Source organism: Anomalospiza imberbis, chromosome 6, assembly GCF_031753505.1.
Source record: "Anomalospiza imberbis isolate Cuckoo-Finch-1a 21T00152 chromosome 6, ASM3175350v1, whole genome shotgun sequence".
Lineage (NCBI taxonomy): Eukaryota > Metazoa > Chordata > Aves > Passeriformes > Viduidae > Anomalospiza > Anomalospiza imberbis.
The window spans coordinates 20,593,069-20,615,071 of NC_089686.1; the positions used below are offsets into that span (position 1 = coordinate 20,593,069).

A 22,003-nucleotide genomic window follows, 5' to 3' on the forward strand; every position below is an offset into this window, starting at 1 on the left:
TTCTTTAGTTCATTTGAAAACTGCTCCAGTTTTGCCCCCATTGGATGAAATGACCCCTAATTGTAGTGCTGCTGTGTAGCCTGAGTGGGCAGTGAGGGTGACTTCCTTTATCTGCTTCAGGGACTTCACTCCAAATTGCTATGGAGAGCTGCTCCTGTGGGCAATTTGCACTCTTCTTACCTGTACTCAGCCACACTGCAGATAAACTCAAGGAATCAGGTCTGTGGGGTATTAAATCAACAGCTCTCACAGCTGCCAGTTTCACAAAATAATCAACTCAATTATGCAGCATAATGGCAATGGTAGAATAACCCAAATAAAACAAAACCAAGGCTTATACAAAAGGTAAATAAATTAAGCAGTAAGGATAGATTTAGTGTGCTCACCTTGGAGATGCTGGTAAGCAAATTCCTGTAGAGCAGAGGCAGCTTTAATCAGGCAGAATGAGGCTGGGCACAAAGGGTGCTCAATTCAGATGAGGTGATGTGGCCAGGAGTGATGGAGGAATGTAATGCCTGGAGATTCACAACGTGGACAATCCATTCAGATAACAATGCAATTGTGCAAAAAAATATAATCCTTTTTTCATTAAACATATTATTTCTTTTAAGGAAATATGCTGCTGATCCTAATCAAAAAGTATAAATAGAAAGTGAATGCTCAATGGCATTTTAAGTGAGGGAATTGTTGCCGAGAGATGGGGTTGATTTTTGGCTTTTGGCGAAGAGAAAATATGCGGGTTTATGAGAGGTACAAATTCTTTTTTGGTTTTAATAAACAAATTTTGCCCAGGGCGGCAAGGCTAAGCTAAACTTTTCTCTTCCCCATCTCTAGCCGTATCACTCTGCAGCTGCACAATTCTCCAGGGATAAGCTCATGGACACACTAACTAGCTCTGAAACAAAAAGCTTCATTCTTTGGTTTTGGCAGTGAAAGCAGTGAGAAGCAGCAAGGCAGGCACACAGGTTGTACTGAATCCTTTGGGATGGTCTCTCCCATGAACCTCCTGGGGGTAGGACCAGAGCAGCAGCCTTGCTTGCCTGTCACGATGAGGTACTCTTTCACAGCTGTGCTGCAACAAGTAAGTGTATTCAAAATAGTCTTGCTTAGAGAAAATAAAGGCTGAGTAACCAAAATATCAGTCTACTTGGTCTTGAAACAGTGTGATTGAGTGCCACAGTAGCTTACACAGGTAATTAAGCAACAAGCAAGTAAAAACCTATGCAAAAAACTGAAGATTGTAAAACACACTCTCTGACATGCAGAATGTTAGTATGGATGTGCTATAAAATGAGATTAGAAAAAATTACTTGAGCTATAGTAACTCCACCTCAAATTTTCTGTGTCCAATTACAGTTATCAAGAGAGTTGCAGTAAGCAAACTTACTAGGGACTCATGTCCTAATCTTCATGCTACTGTGGTTGAAACTGGAAAGAAACATGATGCTATGCATGGTTTTGGTTTTGACAGCACTGATTTTTATAAACATTACAGAATATGAACATCTATACCGATACTGTTGACTTTAGCCACATACAAAGTTTAGTAACAGTAAATGCTTTAATGTTGTTGGCTTTGCTCATTCCACCTTGACAAATTATGGATGATATGTTTAATTTCCCATTACTGAACCTGACTGCTCCTTAGATTACGAGAGGACTTTTATTTTCTTTTGCTGATGAAGAACTGAGGTACATTGTAGGGCTATGCCCAAATTATATAGGAAGGTATGGCAGAGCAAGTAACTGAAATGAGCTTTAGCTGAACCCTATCTCAGTTCTTTCATGTGTAAATTCAGTCCTGCCTAATTCTTCCTCGTTACCAAATTCATCCGGTTTTCCTTCTGGTTTTCCTTCTAGAAGGAAGGCTTCAAGACTTCAAGGCTCTCTTAACGTCTCAAGGTCTGAAACATCTAGCCTTTCTTCCTTGTTTCATGCCCATCTTCAGGGACATAGCACCAGACTCTTGGCTTCAAAAGCAAGATTATGCTCTACATATCTGACTTGCACTAAAGATACAAATAGTGATTTTCCCTTGTATTTTTGATGTCTGAAATAAACACAGGGATCAGTTGTTTCAGTCAAGGAGAAAAACTACTAACTACTGTCAAGAAGTAGGGTTAAGCTTTCCATCCCTGTTGAGGGCTACTGGACTCTACTGTCAAGCTGACTAGAAGCACATTGTTCCCTGCAGAGACAGGCTACTTCTGAAGACAGTAATGAGAAAAACTAAAGTTTTACATTTATTTACTCAAAAGATTTATTGACTTTATGGTTGTATTAGGGAGTTATCATCCATTTTTTGACTGACACAAACACAAAACACAATATCACGCTCCCAAGCACACAATCTGTTGCAGTTCTGTTTAACTCTATCCACACAGTTGGCTTTATAGGCAAGAGAGGTGACACAGTAAATAGGAGCTGCCATCTCACACCAGTGCTCCATGGGTTCGTGCTCGGCTCCCAATGCACTTCAAAGCTCTGTAGCTGTCTGGTCTCCAGCTGTCTTACAAACAACCTCTTCACCCATGAAGCATGCTGTGGGTAGGGGCAGTTGTTTCACAGGAACCCAGAATACATTGTGTTCCCAGGGTAAGGTCTTGCCTGACTTTACCTCCAGGGAACAGGAAGAGCCTGAGCTGGACTGTCCTCAGAGCTATTTGCAAACTGTTCTCAGAAACAATGGCTGATGATTCATCTGGCACTGTCATCAACAATCTCCAGGCCTGCCGTTTAACAGACCTTCCCAAAATAAAGAAAGGGGACCTTCCCACACAGAATCATGTATTTTTTAGTGGTGAATCTACAGAGGAGTAGCTTAGGCTTAAGAGTGCTTGTAATCAAGTGATTACATATGCTTGCCTGAGGTCAGACAGTAAGCGAGTTTAGCAGCTCTGGAGACCCTTGTTCCTGTCTTGTGCTCACATGACATGAGCACGCTGACTCATCCATGTGTGGGGATATATAAATGCCTTCTTATAACGTGTTTTTGCAAGTTTTAGTCATAAAGCCAGATCTGTGAGGCTGCAATCCTTCTATGGCAACAGAACACTGTCATCACCAACATTTGACTTAAAAATAGTTTGAAAAAGAAACAGTCTTTTTTACATTTGTTTGTTTGTTTTGTTTATGCTAGTAATGCAGAAAGTCATTGGTTTAATGTGTGCAACCTTTTAAAGTTATTTCTATGAGTAAGCATTTGCTGGAAGATATCCTGTCTGGGTGATATCTTTTGAGAATGCCTGAAATTAAGCTGCCTAAACAAACTTTTCTTTGGTGAAACAAGACACGGGGTGGCTTTTCTAGAAGTGTACATCCTAGTATAATAACAGGCCAAGTGATATTAAAATGTCTGAAAATTAAAGACCCCAGAATAAGGAAGATTGATGGTGTTTACCTTCTGCATTTGCTAGCAGTGAAAGGATAGTGATGACTGATGAAGACTAAGATACATTAATGAAGTAAGCTTGTACTCCTCATCAAGGATGTGAGTTGACAGAGGCTAGATATCATGCTGGCATCTCTGGGAATGAAATGCATCCAGTGAGGAGAGCCTAGTAAGCATATAGTGAAGACATCCACTAAAACCCAAACTTATGGATGTCTGCAACAGGAAATTAGTGAAATTTTACCTAAGGGATTTAGAACCATGCTAAAAAAACCCCAGACAAACTTGTCTACCTGTAGCTACCAAAAAAAATCATGTGAGAAGAGGACTAAGTACTGGACTGAAAAGGTGAAACAAAGAGAAGTGCAAATGAACAAAAAACCTTCAGCATGAAGCTGAAGGGGATTCTTGCAGTTCTTAAAGTACCAATGGCTCTGCCAGAGGAAACTTCTGTTTTTTCTTTACAAGCTTTTAACCAAAAGCTAGTTACCCTAATATTAAATAGGAATATTAAAGTCCTTGAAGCTCAGTTGATTTAACAGCATTTAAGGCTGAAGCATATATTTTTTTAGGCAGGGAACTTTAGCTTCAAAAACACAAATCCATAAAAAAATTATTTTCTCTCTTTCTTATCTCCTTCTCTTACACATCAGTAGATGAAGTCAGTTACAGGTGTTCACTTACATTACCAAGAAAACAACAAAGGATATTTAAACACTATACATGTAATTCAGGCAGGTGGGAGAAAAATGTTACAGAAATGTGTGCCCTTTCATGCTTTCTTGGGATGCATCAACTCAGAGGACCTTCCTATAAAATAAAAAAAGGACAAAGAAAAAAAAAAAAAAAAACAGGAGAAAAAAACCTATCAATAACAGAAGTCTGTGTTGCTGTGTCACCTTCCACGTCACATGAAAATACTTGTTCCAAAATATGTAAGAACATTCAGAAACATATTGGGTTTTTTCTTTCTCCTTTTCAAAGCAAAGCAAAGTTCCACCCTTGCTCTGTCTCTCTTTTTTTCTCCTCTCTCTTAAGGGAAAAAAAAAAAAAAGTTTTGAGAATTTCATTTTTTCTATTCACTGCAGTCCTGGCCAAAGTAAAGCCCTCTTTTACATTGACGTCAAGATCTTTACTAAGATTAGGGTTTCATTTCTCTATTGCAGCAATTAGCTAGGGAATGTATAAAAGGCTTCAGGGAAGCAAGCTAGGACTCCAGAGGGGAGAGCACTTTGCACCATAGGCAGATAGCAAAGAGAGAGTGCGAGAGGAGGAAGGCAGGAATACAGAGACGCGGAGTAGGAGGGGGAACGGGGGAGGCAGAGAGGGAAAGAGAGGGAGGGAAGCAGGGAGGAAGGAACAGAAAGTTTATGTACATAAACCTTTTTTTTTTTTTAAAGTATTGTTGCACCTAGTAGCTAGCATTACTGACACAGAAATGAGAGATCTGTTCAGTGCTTAAATATCCGAGAAACAATGGGATAGTGCAGGAAAGTTAACAATTAACAGTCTCAGCTTAAATTTTGTAACTGCAGGGAACTGGAAAAACAGCTGCCTCTCTCTTCAGCAAAATCAGGTCTCCTGGTTAAGAGAAGAATTTTTGTTAACATCTAAATTTCTGAAAAATAAGCAGCTTGCACTTGAATGAATATCGTGCTGTTATGGTTTTAACCAGCCTGCTCATACTTTACTATCTCTGCTTATTTTAAATAGAGCAGCTGTGAAAGGGGTAATGAGGCTTTTGAAATGCCTTTTGCTTTACTCTTTTAAATGAGGGTACAGAGCAATAAAGAGAGCTGAAGGTATCCGGCTGAAGCGAAACAGCAAGGAAGATGGGTCTGCTAAGTGTGGATTTGTTGATCACGCTTCAGATCTTGCCGGTCTTTTTCTCCAATTGCCTCTTTCTCGCGCTCTATGACTCTGTGATTCTCCTGAAGCACATGGTTCTGTTTCTGAGCCGCTCCAAGTCTGGGCGCGGTGAGTGGCGGAGGATGCTGACCTCCGAGGGGCTGCGCTGCGTCTGGAACAGCTTCCTCCTGGACGCCTACAAGCAGGTGAGTACGCGGGGATGGGCACGGCGAGGCTGGGGCGGCTGAGCTGGGATGAGCATCCCGCTTGTCAGCGGAGAAGGGAAGGGAATCACTGTGTGGTGCAAACCTATCTCACGTTAAGTTTCATAGGAGAAGTATAAGCTGAAAGGAGCGGTGCTTCTAAGTCGGGGTTGAGGATTCATGAAATTCTGGAGCTGCTGACTCCCTCTGCTAACTGTCTGTGCAGCCTTGGCCATGTCACTTAGTTTAGGTGTGCCTCAGTTTCTCCAAGAGCATAAATAATAATCTTCACGTTTTTAAAGTATTTTAAGGTTTTAGTTTAAGAGTAATTGTAAAATACTCTAGACGTTTTCACAGCTGTAGTTTATTATTGCCATGTGAGATCCTCAGATATAAAAAGACTGCATCTTCAGATCAATCTCGACATAGATAGATGTTAGCTATGTAACTAGAGTTTTTTTACCTAGAGCAAAATATATAAATGAACCATTGTCATTACACTGGCATTTTCTATTACTCATATGTTAACTTTTATATTGGAGGAAGTATCCAAGTAACACTGTACACAAATTGAAAAAGTGACCTTTTTCCTTCATGAAAGCAGTGGCAGAGGGACATGTCAGAGGTTAAAAATGAACTTGACTAGCTGTCGGACAGCTACCTGGTGATTTAAGTTAATAAAGCCAGTAACAGTTATGCAACATGCACTTTTCTTTTCCTTTTAAGATTTCTTACAAAAATTACCCAGTGGTACTGCCCAGGTCTCATGAGGTAGCTGGAATTCCCTTTTATAGATTGAAAAGGTGAACCCAAAACCATTAAATTTCTTGCACAGACCACCCAGTTAGTAAGTAGAACTGGATTCAGAGCTCTGTGGCTTTCAAAACAGTGCTTAGTCTGTTAATTTGTTGTCTTATTTAGACCATCTAGTTTAACATACTCTATGTGATGTCATAGGGGTCCAAATGATACTCTTCTGAAATATTTCTTTTTGTGTTTTCCCCCCACTTTGCTTTCACACCTCTACAATAGCCTTTGTATTTGCTCTTATCTAAAAATGTGAAGAGCTGATGATGCTGGTCTTTGCTGGCTTTTGATATGGAATACCATCTGCTTAGCCTGAAACTCAAGCCATGGGGACATTAATTTTCAGTGTAAGACAAATATAAATAACTTTAGCTTTTGCCAAATGGGTCAACCTCTTACTGCAACCCAGGAATCATCCAGCTGGCTACCCAAATAAAATAATGCTGAATGAAGCCCACTATTCTCCTAGCCCTTCTAGTCTTTGTTTTTATTCTCTTCATAGACATTAAGTAAGTAAATTTTACAGTGGCCTTGTTAAATGGGTCACTGAACACAGTTGTTCCCATTTTACAGACAAGGCAAGGCAGGACATTTAACACATGACTTGGTCAAGGCTCCAGTGGATGTTGGTAGCACAACTCTGCAACAGTCAAGTTTTGAGTTCCCATATTTGCAAACTACATGTGGCCTGGGGTCTGGAGAAGTTGTGAACCTGTTAGAAACCTTATATCCATGAGATATTTTCAATCTCTTTTTGCTTAAATTACACACAATTATTTAAAATTAAGGTGTTGCATGCCTTTCTGTAGTCTCCAAAGTCATACTTTGCCATTCTTTCAGTATCCTGATGTTAACCATGGGAGCAACAGGTATGGTGACTCTGCTATTTTTGGTGTTGGCAATGAAACTCATACCTTGAACTTTGATAATTTTATTCTCTCCCTTATCATGATTAAATCACCTGGGTTGTTCAGATCGGTCAGGCCATAAGGTTCCAAGAATGAACTCTGTGCCTCAATGAACTCAGCAGAAAATGCATATAAACACAACCAGATTTTATTACCTTGCTCCAAAAAGAGGAAAAAGTCCATTCATGGCAGCTATCCTTAAGACAAAATGAATTGACCAACAATTCATGGAAAGACTATTTTACTTCATAGAATTATGGGCCATAAGGACAGAAGATCATTGGAAACTCTTGATTGCCACAGAAAGATAGTTAAGTATAGAAATCAAATTGTAAAGGGGACAAAATAAACTGAGGAGCAATATTGGAAGAAGACTCATCACCTCCACAATATATGAGAATCTTTTGCTGCTTCTGTAAGGAAGAAATAGGAAAAAAGTTTCATCTGAAAAGTTCTACTAGTAGATTTAGAAAAGATTGAAACATACCCAGCTTTGTAACATGTTGTTTGTTGCTCCAATTTACCAGCTGAAGCCAGGTATTAGCAAATTACTTAAAAAGGTACTTAAACTCATTCCACTGAGCAGTATTTATGAGAAAATCACCATTTTTCATGTAGAACAACAGAATTGCAGGTGTCTGAGATAACCAGAGCCAGACTGCCAGTTAGCGGAACACTGAATCAAAGAAGTAACTTTGCTTGGTTTTACTGTGTTTTGTGTCACTTACACAGAATTCTTCCTGAGTACATTTCATAATATTTTTCACAAAACTATTTTTACTTTTTAAAAATTTCTAGTCAAAGAAAAATTTATGGGAAGCTACACTGTGGGTATATACTACATTCTGAATTTAAGGTAAACTTATTACAGGAAAGTACCTTGCCTCAAAAGCATGCATTGTCCCAGATTTTTTTTCAAGGCTAGTGTGTAGAAGATATAATCTTGTAATTGTTAGAGTATATTTCAAACAAGCTATTCTGATTTACTTTCGCATTGTCTAGAAAACCTTATTAATATCTCATCCAAATTTCAACTATTTTTTTTGGCTTTTTGTTGTTATTAGGTATTATTGCACAAAGTTTTTGGTGAGGGCAGTTATTTCATAGGCAAGATTACCTAGCAACAGTTGAAGATTTTAACATCATCAGCGGGGAAACAATGTAAAGTTTGTTGTATTGTATGTAGAGTATATTCTGTGTTCTTTTTTATTGGAACATTCTAAATGACTGGTTTTCTCCACATTTTGAAGTCCTACTGGAATCAAAATAATTGTTTTTTTGTTTATTTTGATTTTTAATGTAAATTTTGCTAATGAATAATATATTTCTTTTTACTTCCTTAGCTCTGAGTTCAATATCTGTCAGACTCACTGTTGATATTGTCTACACTGCATCAGCTTTGTGATTTATAGACCATCCTTCTATTATTTTCCAAGAGGCAAGTGTGTCTTACATTACAGGGGAGTCTTTAGGACCAAACTAATCATCATAACAGATATAAATAGAGCTTGCAGTCAAGTTAGATTACTTTCTCTAATTGAAAGTGTGCAAATGTTTTAAATATTATTTTTATATATGTATGTGTGTGCAGGTATCTGCAATTTTATATGTTTGCCTGTATAAAGATCTATATATACCTCTTTGTCTCTATATATGTACATACATATATGCATAAAAAGGGAAAAGTACACATATGTAAGCATACATTTCCAGGAGCCAGTCCCTCTCATTTCTCCCTATGTATATACACATATGGATGTGTGTATGTATACATACATACAGATATGAATGCAGTCACAGCTATTGATGAGAGAGAAAAACCAAGACTTTTTCGGAGGGTGTTAGTGTAACCATGATTTACATAGGCTATTTCTACAAATACCAGTGAGGTATTTGTTCTGGCTTAAAGCATGTATACTGAATGTATCACACATCTGCAAAAATCCAAAGAAAAAGCTGGAGAAGTTTTGAAAAAAATTTTAAAACTTTTTTTTTTACCTTCTAAGTCCTGTGCTTTATTTAGTAGTGGGATGAATCTGTTTTCTAAGATACCAAAGGTGAATCTGTTTTCTAAGATACCAAAGGTGAGAAATTGTTACCTTAAAATGCTTTTGAAATAGGTTAAGAAATGGTTGTACCTATTAGACATGCGCAGTGGTGAGCCCTTGTGCTGGAAGCTTTTCCAGTGCCAGATACGAGCTCTGTTTCAGCAACGCAAAGCCATCATTCTTGGTCTCCAGTAGAAGGCTTTAATGTTATCCTTGAGGAAATCGTCCCTCTTCTCCACCTCAGTGTAGGGTAGTTACAGGGAAGACTTAGTGGCCTCTCCCTGCAGCAGCCCAATAATTAGGAATGCTGTGATGTGCCTATGGGGCAACGTGCACACATACACACGCACAGAGACATGTGTAGCTGTGCGTCACGGGCCTCAGAGGGATGCTGGTATCTCAAGTGATGGATGGTGGTGGGTGTGTGTGTACTTGTACAGCTTTTTACTGTCTTTAGAATGGGCCAGCAGCAAGCTCTGGCATGACGGTCCCAACAGGGGAATGGCTGGCACAGGATCCCAGGTTCATGGCGTAGACCCAGCTCTGGATGTAGCAGCGAGTAGAGTGGTTTAGTAAACACCCAGTGAGATTTTCCTGCATTTTCATGCAGGCAGTTAAATTACCTTTGGCTGCTTTTTCCTGCCTGGTAGGTAGATAATCTAAAATAAATCAGAATGCAAAGCAAAACAGTCCTAAACCTTACATGTTAAATGCATGCTGCACACTATCACAAAGATATATGTGAAAGTAATATAAAAGCATGATCCTCTACCTGCTCTTTGGCTGTCTAGTAACTCTTTGCTTTTTTTGGGGAAATGTTTTAAAGGTTGAAACAAAGACACAATGTTCATACTTACTATTTGTATTTATTTTGTCTGGCAAGGTAAGGAAGTCTCTCTCTCTGCATTTGACAGTGATAAAGGGAATTTGTAAAAAAAATTCTGTTGTATAATTTCAGGGTTTAGAACTAGACATTGTGTGGTATTAAAACAAAAACAAAACTGAACCAAACCACAATTAAAACTTCTCCTGCAAAGTTAGGAATGTAAATTCAACAGGATTTGGTCTTGAAATTGTAATTATTATTAAAAGTTTCTCATTATTACTAATATATAATCATGTTTGTTGTAGTTGTGTCTGAGGATCAACCTAGGCCAAGGACCCATTGCACTAGGCAGAGTCCCAGCAAGAGGAGCAGACAACTGATCCCATGGAACTTAAGAGTTCAAACATTCAAAACAGACAAAGAGTAGGAAAAGGAATATGAGGACTTTTATCCCACATGGGCTCTCATCCCCTTTCATTTTACAGATCTAAATTCAGTTCTTCCACACCTCTTTGCACTGTTCTGTTTTCACCCTTATGTGTGAAAAAATGACTGTAAGGAGTGCTTGCTTCATCAAAGCCCTGTGAAAACCCCTTTTTGCTGTGATAGACACAAAAAATTAGCTAGTGGGCACTATTCAGGAAGAGGATCATACATGGTTCTTGAGTGCTGGCTCTACCTCTCTGTCAAAACCACCACTGTGTATTCATACTCATAAAGCTGAGTAAAAAAAAAATGTAAAAAAACATCATCCAAATCAATATCAAATTCCCTTCATGTGCTGAGTAACAAAATCTGGTGAAGGCCTCTGTCATGCATAGGTAGATCTTTGTGGCCATGGTGTAGTAGGCCATGCTCCCATCTTGAGTGAAACATAAAGCCCTTAAGAAGTTTGCTCTTGGCTCCTCAATCACAGGAACTAAAATTAACTGTAAGAGTGCAAGGCAAAAGGCTCCTTTATGCTTTCCTTGTGCCATGCATGCTCATTTGTGGGACTAGTGGCTTTTAAATTGAGAAAGCAGCATTTGACTAGCTATTTTTATCTGGACTGTGCCTGGTTTGTTTGTTTCCCACTTCCCTTCGTCAGCTCTACATACCTGATCTTAAATAAAAGACTCTGGGAAAGCCTGAGCCATTTCTAGTCTCTACTCTCCAATTTGAGTAATTCAAGTTGACACCTTCCCAAGACAAATGAAGAACTTCTACACCCTTATTCTACTCCAGACAAGGGTCTTCTGTGATTTTTGTCAACTGCACAACTCTGGGTCATGAAATAAGGAAAACAAAAAGAATAGTTTGTAGAATTTGCCAACCAGAGTCAAATTACGATTTGGTTGAAGCTATACCTAGCTGAATGGGATCAAATCAAGGCAGAGAATTTTAAAAAATGCTTAAGGCTGCAGGGATTCAGTTCATTACCAATCACTGTACTCCAGTCCCAAACACAACATGTCCATATTCAAATGACTAATATCATAAACTGTTAATTGTCTGGCAGCACCTATTTTTTTTTAGGGGGTTGACACAGCCTGATGAGTCTGCCAAACTGTATGAAAATCCCTGATGCAGGGAATTTAAGCTGTATTCCAGTGCACAGGATCTCAGGAAGGTTATGCTGAAGCTGATGAAAGCAAAACAGGAAAAAAGAAAAGGCAAATGAGGAGACAATGTTTTGTTTGTGGAGCTTTACCTAGTTCCTATGGTAAATGTACTACAAATTTAGCAGTATGTGCTATTTCTACCCTGCAGTTTATGAATAGGGCTTTCTCTCCTGCTCCTGAGTCTCCTTAATTTTGCAGGCTGTGTGCTAAAACATCAGCAATCTTGTTCCCTTTTCACTCGACATGCAGACTGAGAACAGGCTGTCAGGCAAACACAAAATTCTCACAAATGATGCGAGTCACTGCTTTGGTGTAGCTGCTTGCCCCTGCTGATGGCTGGGCTGGCTCGCAGATTTGGTTGGCCTACCTTGCGTGTCCCATGCAGGCTGTGTGGGAGGGGATGCCTGCGTGCTGCTCAGTTGCTACCTCATTCAGAACGCTGGCACCAAATGGACAAATATTCACGCACAAAAGTATGTGATTATGGAAATGCCGGATTGCGTGTGAGGGGAATTATGCTGGTTTGTTTCTCAGAATTTATATTTTGCCTACCTTTGTGTAGGATTTAAAAGCAGTTTGGCTGAATACATAAGTGTTTTTGTTTGTTTTCTCATTGCGTTGGTTTTCTTTTCCAAGAGCTATTTTTTCTTTCAATACATAACAACAAAGAAGATGGCCAAGGCCTACAATGCAGATGATCAGTAAGGATGATATTGTCATCCTGTGTCAATCGGTTCAGAGTCTGGTGAAATAAACAGTCCCTTGGGAACGTCAGTGCTTCATCAAGACCAATTAGTGGATCTGCCGCTGCTGCTTATGTTTAAGCATTAACGACTGGGCAGGGATGCTTTTTGGAGTGCCTGACACTGGCATGGAACAAGGCACCGACCTAATTACTTCTCTACAAGAGCAGAAAATGCCTCATGAATGCCTGCTTGGCAAGGATGTCTCATTAAGGGGAAAAAACCCAACACAAGCACTCCTAGAAACAAAAATTAAAATTATAGGTAACCTGCGGCCATGAGACTTCCTTCATGGCTGTGGGAAATGAAGAGAAACTGCAGTAAGGTGATGTATAACTGCATAGATGGATAAAGGCTTCTTTGTACTTTGTTTCCTAACTCTGTCTATTTTTATAGTCCATAAGGAGTATGAGAGGCAGAATGGAAACTTGCATCATTGAAGAACAGAAAATACACTGTCATCTTTGGTATCAATGTTAGATAGGACTTGAAGGGCATTCCCATGTTGATGTCTGTTGGAAGTTGTTTTGTTAGACTATTTCTTCAGAGTTTGCAAACTGGCCTAGGAAATTAAAGGGTTTGGTAGACCTGAGTGAGGAACTGGTAATGAGGAGCTTATGATACATAGCCTCTTTTTCTGCTTAAAATGATCAAGAAGCAAACTGTGGCTAGATATTTTCAGTCATGATAGTTTTGTTAAAATAAAACCTGAGGTGTAAGTAGAAGCAGCTGCTCAGATGTTTCTTTTGTCCTAAGCAGCTCTGTTCCTTCCTGACCCATAGGTGCGTCTTTTTACCTTTATTTTTCTTCTCTGAAGAGTGAGAGCAAATATAAGAAATTCAAAGTGTGTTGTTTAATTGTGATTTGTGAGATAAATGACATGCCATTACTTCTTTTCTTGACTGGATGAGCACACACTCTTAAATACTGAGGCTCACTATTCATCTAGGGGGCTGGATGAAGCACAAATACTTACATGTCAGGCTTTGCCCAAAAGGCACATTTTCAGCAAGCTATCTCTGAAAAAGCACGTATAGTAGTTCATGAACAGTAAAGCTTTCTAGGTGAGGAGGGATTGAGTGTTTGTGTAGATATGCACGTGCTGTGTTTTTTGAGATGTCCCTTTTTGTGGTAGTCACCACAAAAATTTATCACAATTTATTAAAATTTGCTGAATTGTTTAGTTGGCTTCTGGATTGAATTAGCTCTCAGGTGATTGCATGGATGCCACATGATCTTGACCTGTGTGTTTCTTTATTCAAGTACAGCCCGTTACCTTACTCCTGCTTTACCTATTTTATGTCACAGAATGGCAGAGAGAAATGATCAACAGTTGAACAGAAGACTACCTGCTAAGGTGTAGGTAGCATTAAATACTTTAAGATGCTTAATGTTACTTAAATGCAAGAGCCTGAGTCTCTGAGCCTGCCTCTCCAGATAGATCATTTTTTCTCAAAAACCAGGGATATAGTTATTTTCTTTCTTTGAGTTCAGTGGATAGTACACTGACACATCAGGTGCTAAACTCAGCTGTTTCAATCCTCTTGCTTTCAAAGGCGAAGCACAAGGCTTTTTTTAAACTATTACCAGTGCCCTAGCAGATAGCAATGCTGCAGATGGAAGTTTACAGGGATGGAGGCAAAAGGGGCTTTGCTTTCCCAGAGAATCCTTGTTTCTCTTGACTGTGCTGCAGCTGCATATCCTCTGTTTCCAATGGCATGATCACCCCATACTTGGCCTGGTGAGATTTGTGGGTCTCAGGCCATCTTTCTGTGGTTCTCTTCCTTGCTGATCTCTGAGTGAGAATGGTGGCATGGTTGTGTTTCAATATGCCCTATCAAAAAGAGTCAAAATAATGCTCCTAATCATGTGCCAACACACTGTGAGACATTCTCATATAGCTGTGAAGTCTGGAAGCATTAATGGCTGCGCCTTACAAACTTTTCTTTGATTAGACTCTTGCTTCTGTTGTTATTCTGATGAAATAGTGCAGAACCATGAATAATCACAGTTTTGTTCAAGATAGTCACGTTTCTGAGGGAGAAATGGAGGATCCAGTATCAGCAATATACTTGCCTTTGGATCTGTGTTCAGCAGCAACTGCATGAGTTCAGTATTCAGCTGTTCACTCAGCTTCTTACTGCATCTAATTCCTATACTGCATCAAATACCCTATAATGCAATGTAAAATAGAAGTGTACCAAAAATCAGTTGTTTATTCAGTTTTTACACAGATTTCACGTAGTGTTAACATCTACAGACTTTAATTGCAGTATAGTTTCAGAAAGAAATACATAAGATATTAAAGACTTTGGCCCTATGTGTTTTCTTCAAAGCAAGAATCTTGAACATAATCAAATAGTCAGGGGACAGAGAAAGAAAGCATCAGGAAAATACAAAAGGATAATTGCATTGCTGTACTAGAGGCTGATGTTAAAGGCAGAGACATAGGAATTTCTGAGGCAGAGCTCATTAAAAATTAGTTGCATTATGCAATAATGTTTTGTGGTTCTATAGTAGTTATCAGCTAAGAATCTTGGAGACCTCTGCAAGCACCACCTTATTCTGGCATTCCCTCCTGTGAGTTGCTTTTATTCTGTCTTTTGTTCTATAGACATGCAAACAGAAATGGTCAAGCATAATGACCTTTCCACCACTGACTGTTGGGTCTGAGTTAGATCTGAAGCTGGAGCTGAGAAGAGTTGATTTTCACCTCATCCTACTTTCAGCCATGATATAAACTTTCCCCTTTTCCTGCTGGATTTTTTTTCCCAATCATCTTGTAAAGAAACATTGCAGTAGAAGGAAATATGTCACACAATCACTGATGAAATTACTGCAAAGGGGTTAGAAAAAATTTTAGAGAGCACAATCCTGAAGAATTCACTGTCAAGGCAGTGTATATATTAAGTGGGCATTTGCAGAGATCTCTTGTGTTTGGTACTCTTGAATATTTTCATTCTTAGACTGCAGGATGAAAGAGAATACACTAAGATGCAAATCTCAAAATTGAGAGGCGCTGTGTGTGTTGTGAAAATCAGGAATATAACACAGAATGATTTTTGGGAATTGGAAAAATGGCTTGAACTGTAGGTTGTGGGCTGAAAAGGGACCTAGACTTTATAACACCTTACTAGCTAATCTCTAATCAACAGGCTACTGTTTTTCCAAAACAGTCATGGTGTCTCATAAAAAGTAAACATCTAGAACATATAAACAGGAGTAGTGTGTGAGCTACTTCATTATACAAAGTAATTGTCTGATTATACTGAAAATTAGTGAAAACACTGTTGAAGTTTTGAATAGTGAGCTTCAAGGATGATGTGAACCAAGTGGAGAGAACTCATGGAACATGCCAGTGGAAAAAACCCTATGTATCACAGAGGAAAGTTAGAAGAAATTTAAGGTAATCTGTCTGAAAGCAAACACAAGTCTCCAAATACATAATGACAGACAGGACCACTTATGTAGTGGGCAGGACAGACCTCTCATCAAATTTTCTAACATTAACGAAGAAGAATATTTGTCAGAAATGCCACATTTTCCTGAACTGTGAGTGCAGGTGGACAAGATGGCTGTTTTGAAGCTGCTACTTTTGATGATTTGCTCTGCCCCCATGTGACTTGTTAGGTGTACTCTGAACAGGTGACTGTTTGAAGAGAGTAGTCACAGGGATACTGCACAAGCAAGTCACACTAACTTGCTATGTTTTAATTTGTTCTGCCATCAGGTCAAACTGGGAGGAGAAGCCCCAAACTCCAGTGTAATCCACATAGCCAAGGACAGTGATGGCAGCAGTGGCAGCTGGAAGAATGTTGGTGGAAAGTGTGGAACCAAATGCCACCTTCTGGATTTTGCCAACTCAGAGCGGCCACTGGTGGTCAACTTTGGCTCAGCTACCTGACCACCATTCACAAGCCAGCTGTCAGCCTTCAGCAAGCTGGTGGAAGAGTTCTCTGGTGTGGCTGACTTTCTGTTGGTCTACATCGACGAAGCTCACCCATCAGATGGCTGGGCTGCACCTGGAATCTCTCCCTCATCATTCGAAGTTAAGAAACACAAAAGCCAGGAAGAGAGATGTGCAGCTGCTCACCAGCTCCTAGAGCATTTTTCCTTGCCACCTCAGTGCCAAGTGGTGGCTGACTGCATGGACAATAATGCCAATGTGGCCTACGGGGTTTCATTTGAGCGAGTATGTATTGTGCAGAGACAAAAAATTGCCTACCTGGGGGGCAAAGGCCCCTTTTTCTACAACCTTCAAGAGGTCCGGCTTTGGCTGGAACAAAACTTCAGCAAAAGATGAAATCCTTTCTCCACAGGAATTACATCAACCGATGTGTCCCTTTAAGGTGATGCAAAAGGGAAAATAAAGGAAAACATTCTAGTTTGAAAAAAAACTTTCAGATGATTGCAGGAGAACACATTTGATAACAATGTCAAGTGAATGTTAACTAGCAAAAGAAAATAAAAATCTAGCTCCACAGAAACATTGTCAAGTGAAAAAAAAATTGCACTCCTGCTCTTGCTATGGGACAGAAGAGATAAACAGACTTCTCCAAAAAGGTGCTGCTGGCAAGCAGGTAGGGTGGTTAGGTAAGACCTGAAGCCCAGACTGGGGTTTCCCAGAAGCCCCAGTCCTGGGGTGAGGCACAGAAAGCGTTTCTGCTTGGAAGGAAAGGCAATGCTGTACATTTCATCAGAAACGTTTCTTTAACCCCTGTGGCCAATGCAAGGAACCTGAGAGGAGCAGGGATTTTGCAATTGCTTTGCATACAAATGCAGTGCAGTGTGGTGATTTTCCTCTCTTGGTAGAAAATTTATTGTTCAGAGACTTCAGGAACCACGTGCAGACTGGCACAGGCAGACTGGCTGCTCAGAGCAAGATGAACCTTTGTCTGCAGGTATTTGTACTCTCTGTAGACACCTTTGCACAGCATATTAACCATGTAATGCTACCTTACATGTTTGTATCCAGTGTAGAGGCCTGTGCCTGCTGAGAAAGGTGTTAAAATCTATTGAGCTGGACCACAAAGACAAAGGTGATCAAATAAGCCCATTACCATTTGAAAACTGAAATACCTGGAGTAATTATAACACAACAATGAGAACCATCTAGAGCAAGCATTGTGAGACAAAACTCAGCTGATGCCAACCAAATCCTTGGTTCTGAGAGCTGACAACATACATTTATCAGTGTTCTCTGGCTCTCATCTCTGTTTATTTACCCACCTCCATCTCTTTCTGTATAGCAATAGGATTAAAGGTAATTTCACTTTTAGCTTTAAAAAATAACTTATTTCTCTCTCTTTTTTTTTTTTTTTTTATGTGACCTTGCAGGTATATTTTGGGGACAGGAGAACTTATGCACAGTTTTACCTCATTGAAATGAAAACTGATTCTGTCATTTACCCTGTTAAATGTACTCATGCTGACTTTTACTGTCTTAGATACCTGAACCTTGTTTATATCTATGTGAATCTGAAAGTTAAGATGTTTGCAGTCTTAGAATTGATTAGCTGCAGTTCTGCTACTGGATGAGCTGATAGTCTGTTTTGCTCATGTTCTTGAAAATCTTCCCAGAAGAGAAACAGGGAGGACAAATAGTTTGAATTAATGTGAGTAAGTGTAAAAGATGGCAGAGTTTTCATATGAATGAATATGAGGAATGGATTGTTATGTTGAAAGAGATACTGTGAACTTAGAGTACACATTAAGTTTAGGTATTTCTAAAACTAAAATTATTTAATCAAGCCTGATGAAGAGGCAGATTTACAATGGGCTAACCTATTAGAGCTGATAAATGAAAACCCATATGGAGATGGACTATCCAAGTTTTCCCTCATATTTGGCAGAAACATGAAACAGATAAACAGAATAAGTGGCAAAAATCAAATTAGTTCTTAATTTCTCATCCTGCCCATCATCAGGAATATGATGTGTTGAGGCTGACATAGAAAAGAATAGAAAATACATAAGTGTTTTAATTTTCACAATGCCCGCTAATATTGTGTATTTCCTCCAGCTTGGCTCTCGGTCAACTTAGCCAATGTAGGAGGAATTCGGAAATGTGTTTTCAAGCACAGATCTGAAATAATGACAGTAACATGGGTAATTTTCCCGTACTCAGGTTCATGCTTCCTATTCTCAATTGTCCTGCACACACTGTTAAACATTGACACACATGCACTTACACAGTTGGTAATGTGCACTGGAGAAGGGTGTAAAGAGTAGTTGTCAGATCTCTTAGTGAGCCTCACTTCTCAGAAGGCCTGTGTCTCTCAGTGTGTGCATTTATATATGCATTCATATGTATATAATACATTTTTATGTATGTGTGTGTATATATGGGTGCACATATAAATGTTGTCTAAGACCACTAATAATCATTATCCTGTCCTATCATTCATTAATGTTACTGTAAATTGTTCCTCAATGTGGAAGATTGTTACAGATCTTCATGACTAACTGGGATACATAACTGAATTTTTAAAACCTGTTATCATAGAAACAGTAACATAGCCAAACTACACGGTTATTTAATCCAGTGTCCTACCTCTGACTGTATCAGATGCTTCAGGGGAAGGTGCAATAATTTTTAACTTTGAGAATTTTTATTAGCTTCAGCCCATATTGTTTTTGCCTCATCTGAAGTGATTATTGATGTCTCATCATCCCTCATGAGAGGCTGATTCTGGGTATTGAGATTTAAATATTTTGTGAGATGGGGATTACTAAAATAAAAAAAAATCCCTTTTAATTTTAAAGAAAACCAAATGAAACCAGATTTTTTTTTTTCTTTCATATTTAAATAGGCTGCTTTTCAACATAATTCTTATCTCTTGCTGTTATATGCTAAACCACTAAACATAAGCGATCCCAATTTTTCTTCTGTATGTCAGTAATTTTATAATCGATATAGAAATTTGCATACCTTTTGTTTGTTTAAGACAAACAATAACTCATATTCTTATACAGATTCATACTCTTTCCTTGTCACTGAATCTCTTCTGTTTTTGCTACGCTGTCCTTTTACTCAGGTGAGTAAAGGTGTAGACATTAATCCAAGTGAAAATCTATATTGATAGACCCAGCACAGCATCTTTTCTTTATTATATCCTATTCTTCAGTCATCTGAAACTTTTTTAATCCATAGCAACTCCATAGCCTTTGTAAAACTCAGACTAGTAAGTCTTTTCTTCTTTTCATCATTATACTGTTGAAGTCTGAACTGTTTATATGGGAAATGCTAGCCAAATGTTTAACACAGCTGTTGAAACATATTTAGTTCAGAGGAAGAAGTCGGAATTAGTAATTCAGTTTGTTAATACCCATTTGCATATCTAAAGCTAAAATTATTTTTCAAGTCCATTCTCTCCTTTTGAATTTCCATTATTTTCTTTTGTAATTCATGGATGCCTCTTCATCACATAGTATACAGGAATTATAAAATTGGTTCCTGTAAATGGGAAAAACAAATTGTTTTTCCACAAATAAAAATACACAATAACTTCATTTGTTTCTTGGCAACATGTATAACTGTCCTGCCTAAATTTTAAAGATATTCCAGCCTCACTGATTATCAAGACAGAAATACATTTTGCAAAATCTTGGGTTTCCCCAGAAAACTTCTGGTCAGAAAGCAGGGCTTTCTTCAAAGTAAAATGGGCATAAAGGGAAAAAAATGGAAGAGTATTTTCTAGGAGGCTGACAGAAACATAATTTTGTTGTTTTTTTTACAAAATTAAAACATTTTATTGAAAAGTTTAAAATGAAATGTCATCCTCAATTTATAATAAAAGTAGCCATATGTCAGATACCCAAAATTATTATAAGAGTTGTTTTGGGTCCAGACAGAGATTTTACTACTTTGCTAGGCTTGTCTAGTCTGCTGTGAGACTGGATTTGCTCCTGTCTCATTTTCACTGTGCCAGGGCACTATACCATATTACATGAGGTGCTCCAGTGTGACATACATGTTTGAGCAACAGCTCTCAAAATAGGTGCCTGAAAGCATTCTGGAAGGCTACTGTATATAATAGAGACCCCAATACTGTGTCTCAACATTAGTATGGGAAACTTCCAGTATTTTTCATTTTGAGCAACATAAAAAGCTATTCTGGGCTATCATTCTACATTGTTCTGTGCTTAGCATCTGTATTTAGCACTGTATAAAAGGAATGTAAAGCGTTTTGTGCAGATGAGAAACTAGCATTTTGCTCTTTCCTTGTGTAGACAATTACATAAGTTTAGGGCAGCAGGAAAACATGCCCCATCTATTAAAAATAAGAAAATATGTATATGAAATATGTTGTTGATCAACTGTCTGAACACTTTGAACAACAAAATGCAGTGATTTTTAGGAAGGTGATCTTGGTGAGGAAACCTACAACACTTCTCAAAAAGGTATCTGTGCTATGCATCCAGGTGCGTGCGGAGGGAAGTTATGTTTCTGTATGTGTGAAAGTGGCTTTTCTGTGATGTGGAGTATAGATTTAAGAGTTTTTAAGACTTTCATTCAATACTATAACCAAAGCAATAAGTGGAGTCAGGTAGGGAATATTGGCCAGTTTTGTACAACTTGACACCATGTCTTTGACAAATCCATAATCAGTTGGGCCCAACTTGGAGTCTTCAGTGAAGAGGGATTAGGGTGAGACAGAGGAGGCTTGTGTGCTCATGAAGATCGCTAACAAAAGAGTGATTAACTCAGTTAGCTTTCAGATGCCCTCACACTGGCATTCCTCTGTGCACCTTAGTGTGGCTGTATTTGAAAGAGGAGTCTCTTTGGGTCTGTCAATAAGATCGCCGTGGTGTAGGTGCCTGTGTGTACTGTGTGTGTCATTGTTTAAATGTCAAAAATACACTGCAGGAGAGCCAGCAAAATTTTGTTACAATATGGTGCTCCATGAAATGTGCTTTCTAGATTTGTTTTTCTTGTATTATAATAAAAGATAATGGAAAATATACCTCTTCTGTGTTTTATTCCGATTGCTAATACACAGTGGAATCTCGACATTTGACCAAGGAAACTTAGACCTATGTTTAATACAAAAGCTTATGCCACCCTGACTAGATCTTAAGCAATACAAGCAAAGTTCCTTATAAGTGGTGGAGTTAATTTACTATCTGACTACTCTCAACTTTTAAGAAAGGTAAAGGGGAGGGAAACAGAGAGCTACAAGGACAATAGTTGAGTCTGCACAGAATTGCAGTGTTCAAAAAAAAAAAAGTACTTGAAAAAGCATGCCAAGCTGTATACAGCACATAAAACCCAGGCAAATTGGTTATGAATGCATGAGCTATAAATGCCACTCCCATTTCAATGTACGGGCAAAAGATAAAACATAAAATTAAAACCACAGCTGAATAGCTGCTACAAGAAAAAGATAAAAATGTGCAGCAACTTTTAAAACAAATTCACTTTGTGATTTAATTGTATTTTAGAAATTCTCTCTTCTTCTTCTTGTTACAGTAAGTTTTATAGGACCCTGCATATAAAAATGGCTTGTGAATATAGGTGAGAAAGAACAAAACAAATCTGCAAAAGGAAGACCATGAGAAAAGGTTATATCCTAGTTGCCCAAACAGAAATGTTCATTACAGTATACTTTTAGCCCTTGAAAAAATC

General features: G+C 38.6%; 2 protein-coding genes across 5 annotated transcripts in view; both read left to right on the forward strand.

The window, feature by feature from the left end:
* CEP128 (centrosomal protein 128) overlaps positions 1-16,228 on the forward strand; it is a 212,053-nt gene extending 195,825 nt beyond the window's left edge. Inside the window, exon 27 of one of the 2 annotated variants that reach the window (XR_010999880.1) lies at positions 16,106-16,228. The gene's annotated coding sequence lies outside the window, so the exon portion shown is untranslated. Of the gene's footprint in view, positions 1-2,360; positions 2,379-16,105 lie in introns of those variants that run through there. The other variant, XR_010999881.1, reaches the window with a different exon arrangement.
* On the forward strand, positions 4,536-21,339 carry DIO2 (iodothyronine deiodinase 2). 3 transcript variants are annotated; one of them, XR_010999884.1, is made up of 3 exons: positions 4,544-5,445; positions 16,106-16,955; positions 17,713-21,339. XR_010999884.1 is itself a non-coding variant. In XM_068192698.1 (2 exons), exons 1-2 carry the CDS (start codon positions 5,224-5,226, stop codon positions 16,676-16,678), a joined length of 795 nt encoding a protein of 264 aa, XP_068048799.1. In that variant the 5' UTR covers positions 4,536-5,223. The 3 variants fall into 3 exon arrangements, 2 of the variants coding, with proteins under 2 accessions (XP_068048799.1, XP_068048797.1); XM_068192698.1 differs by lacking the exon at positions 17,713-21,339 and having other exon boundaries at positions 4,536-5,445; positions 16,106-16,678; XM_068192696.1 differs by having other exon boundaries at positions 16,106-21,339.
* The last annotated feature ends 664 nt before the right edge of the window (positions 21,340-22,003 follow it).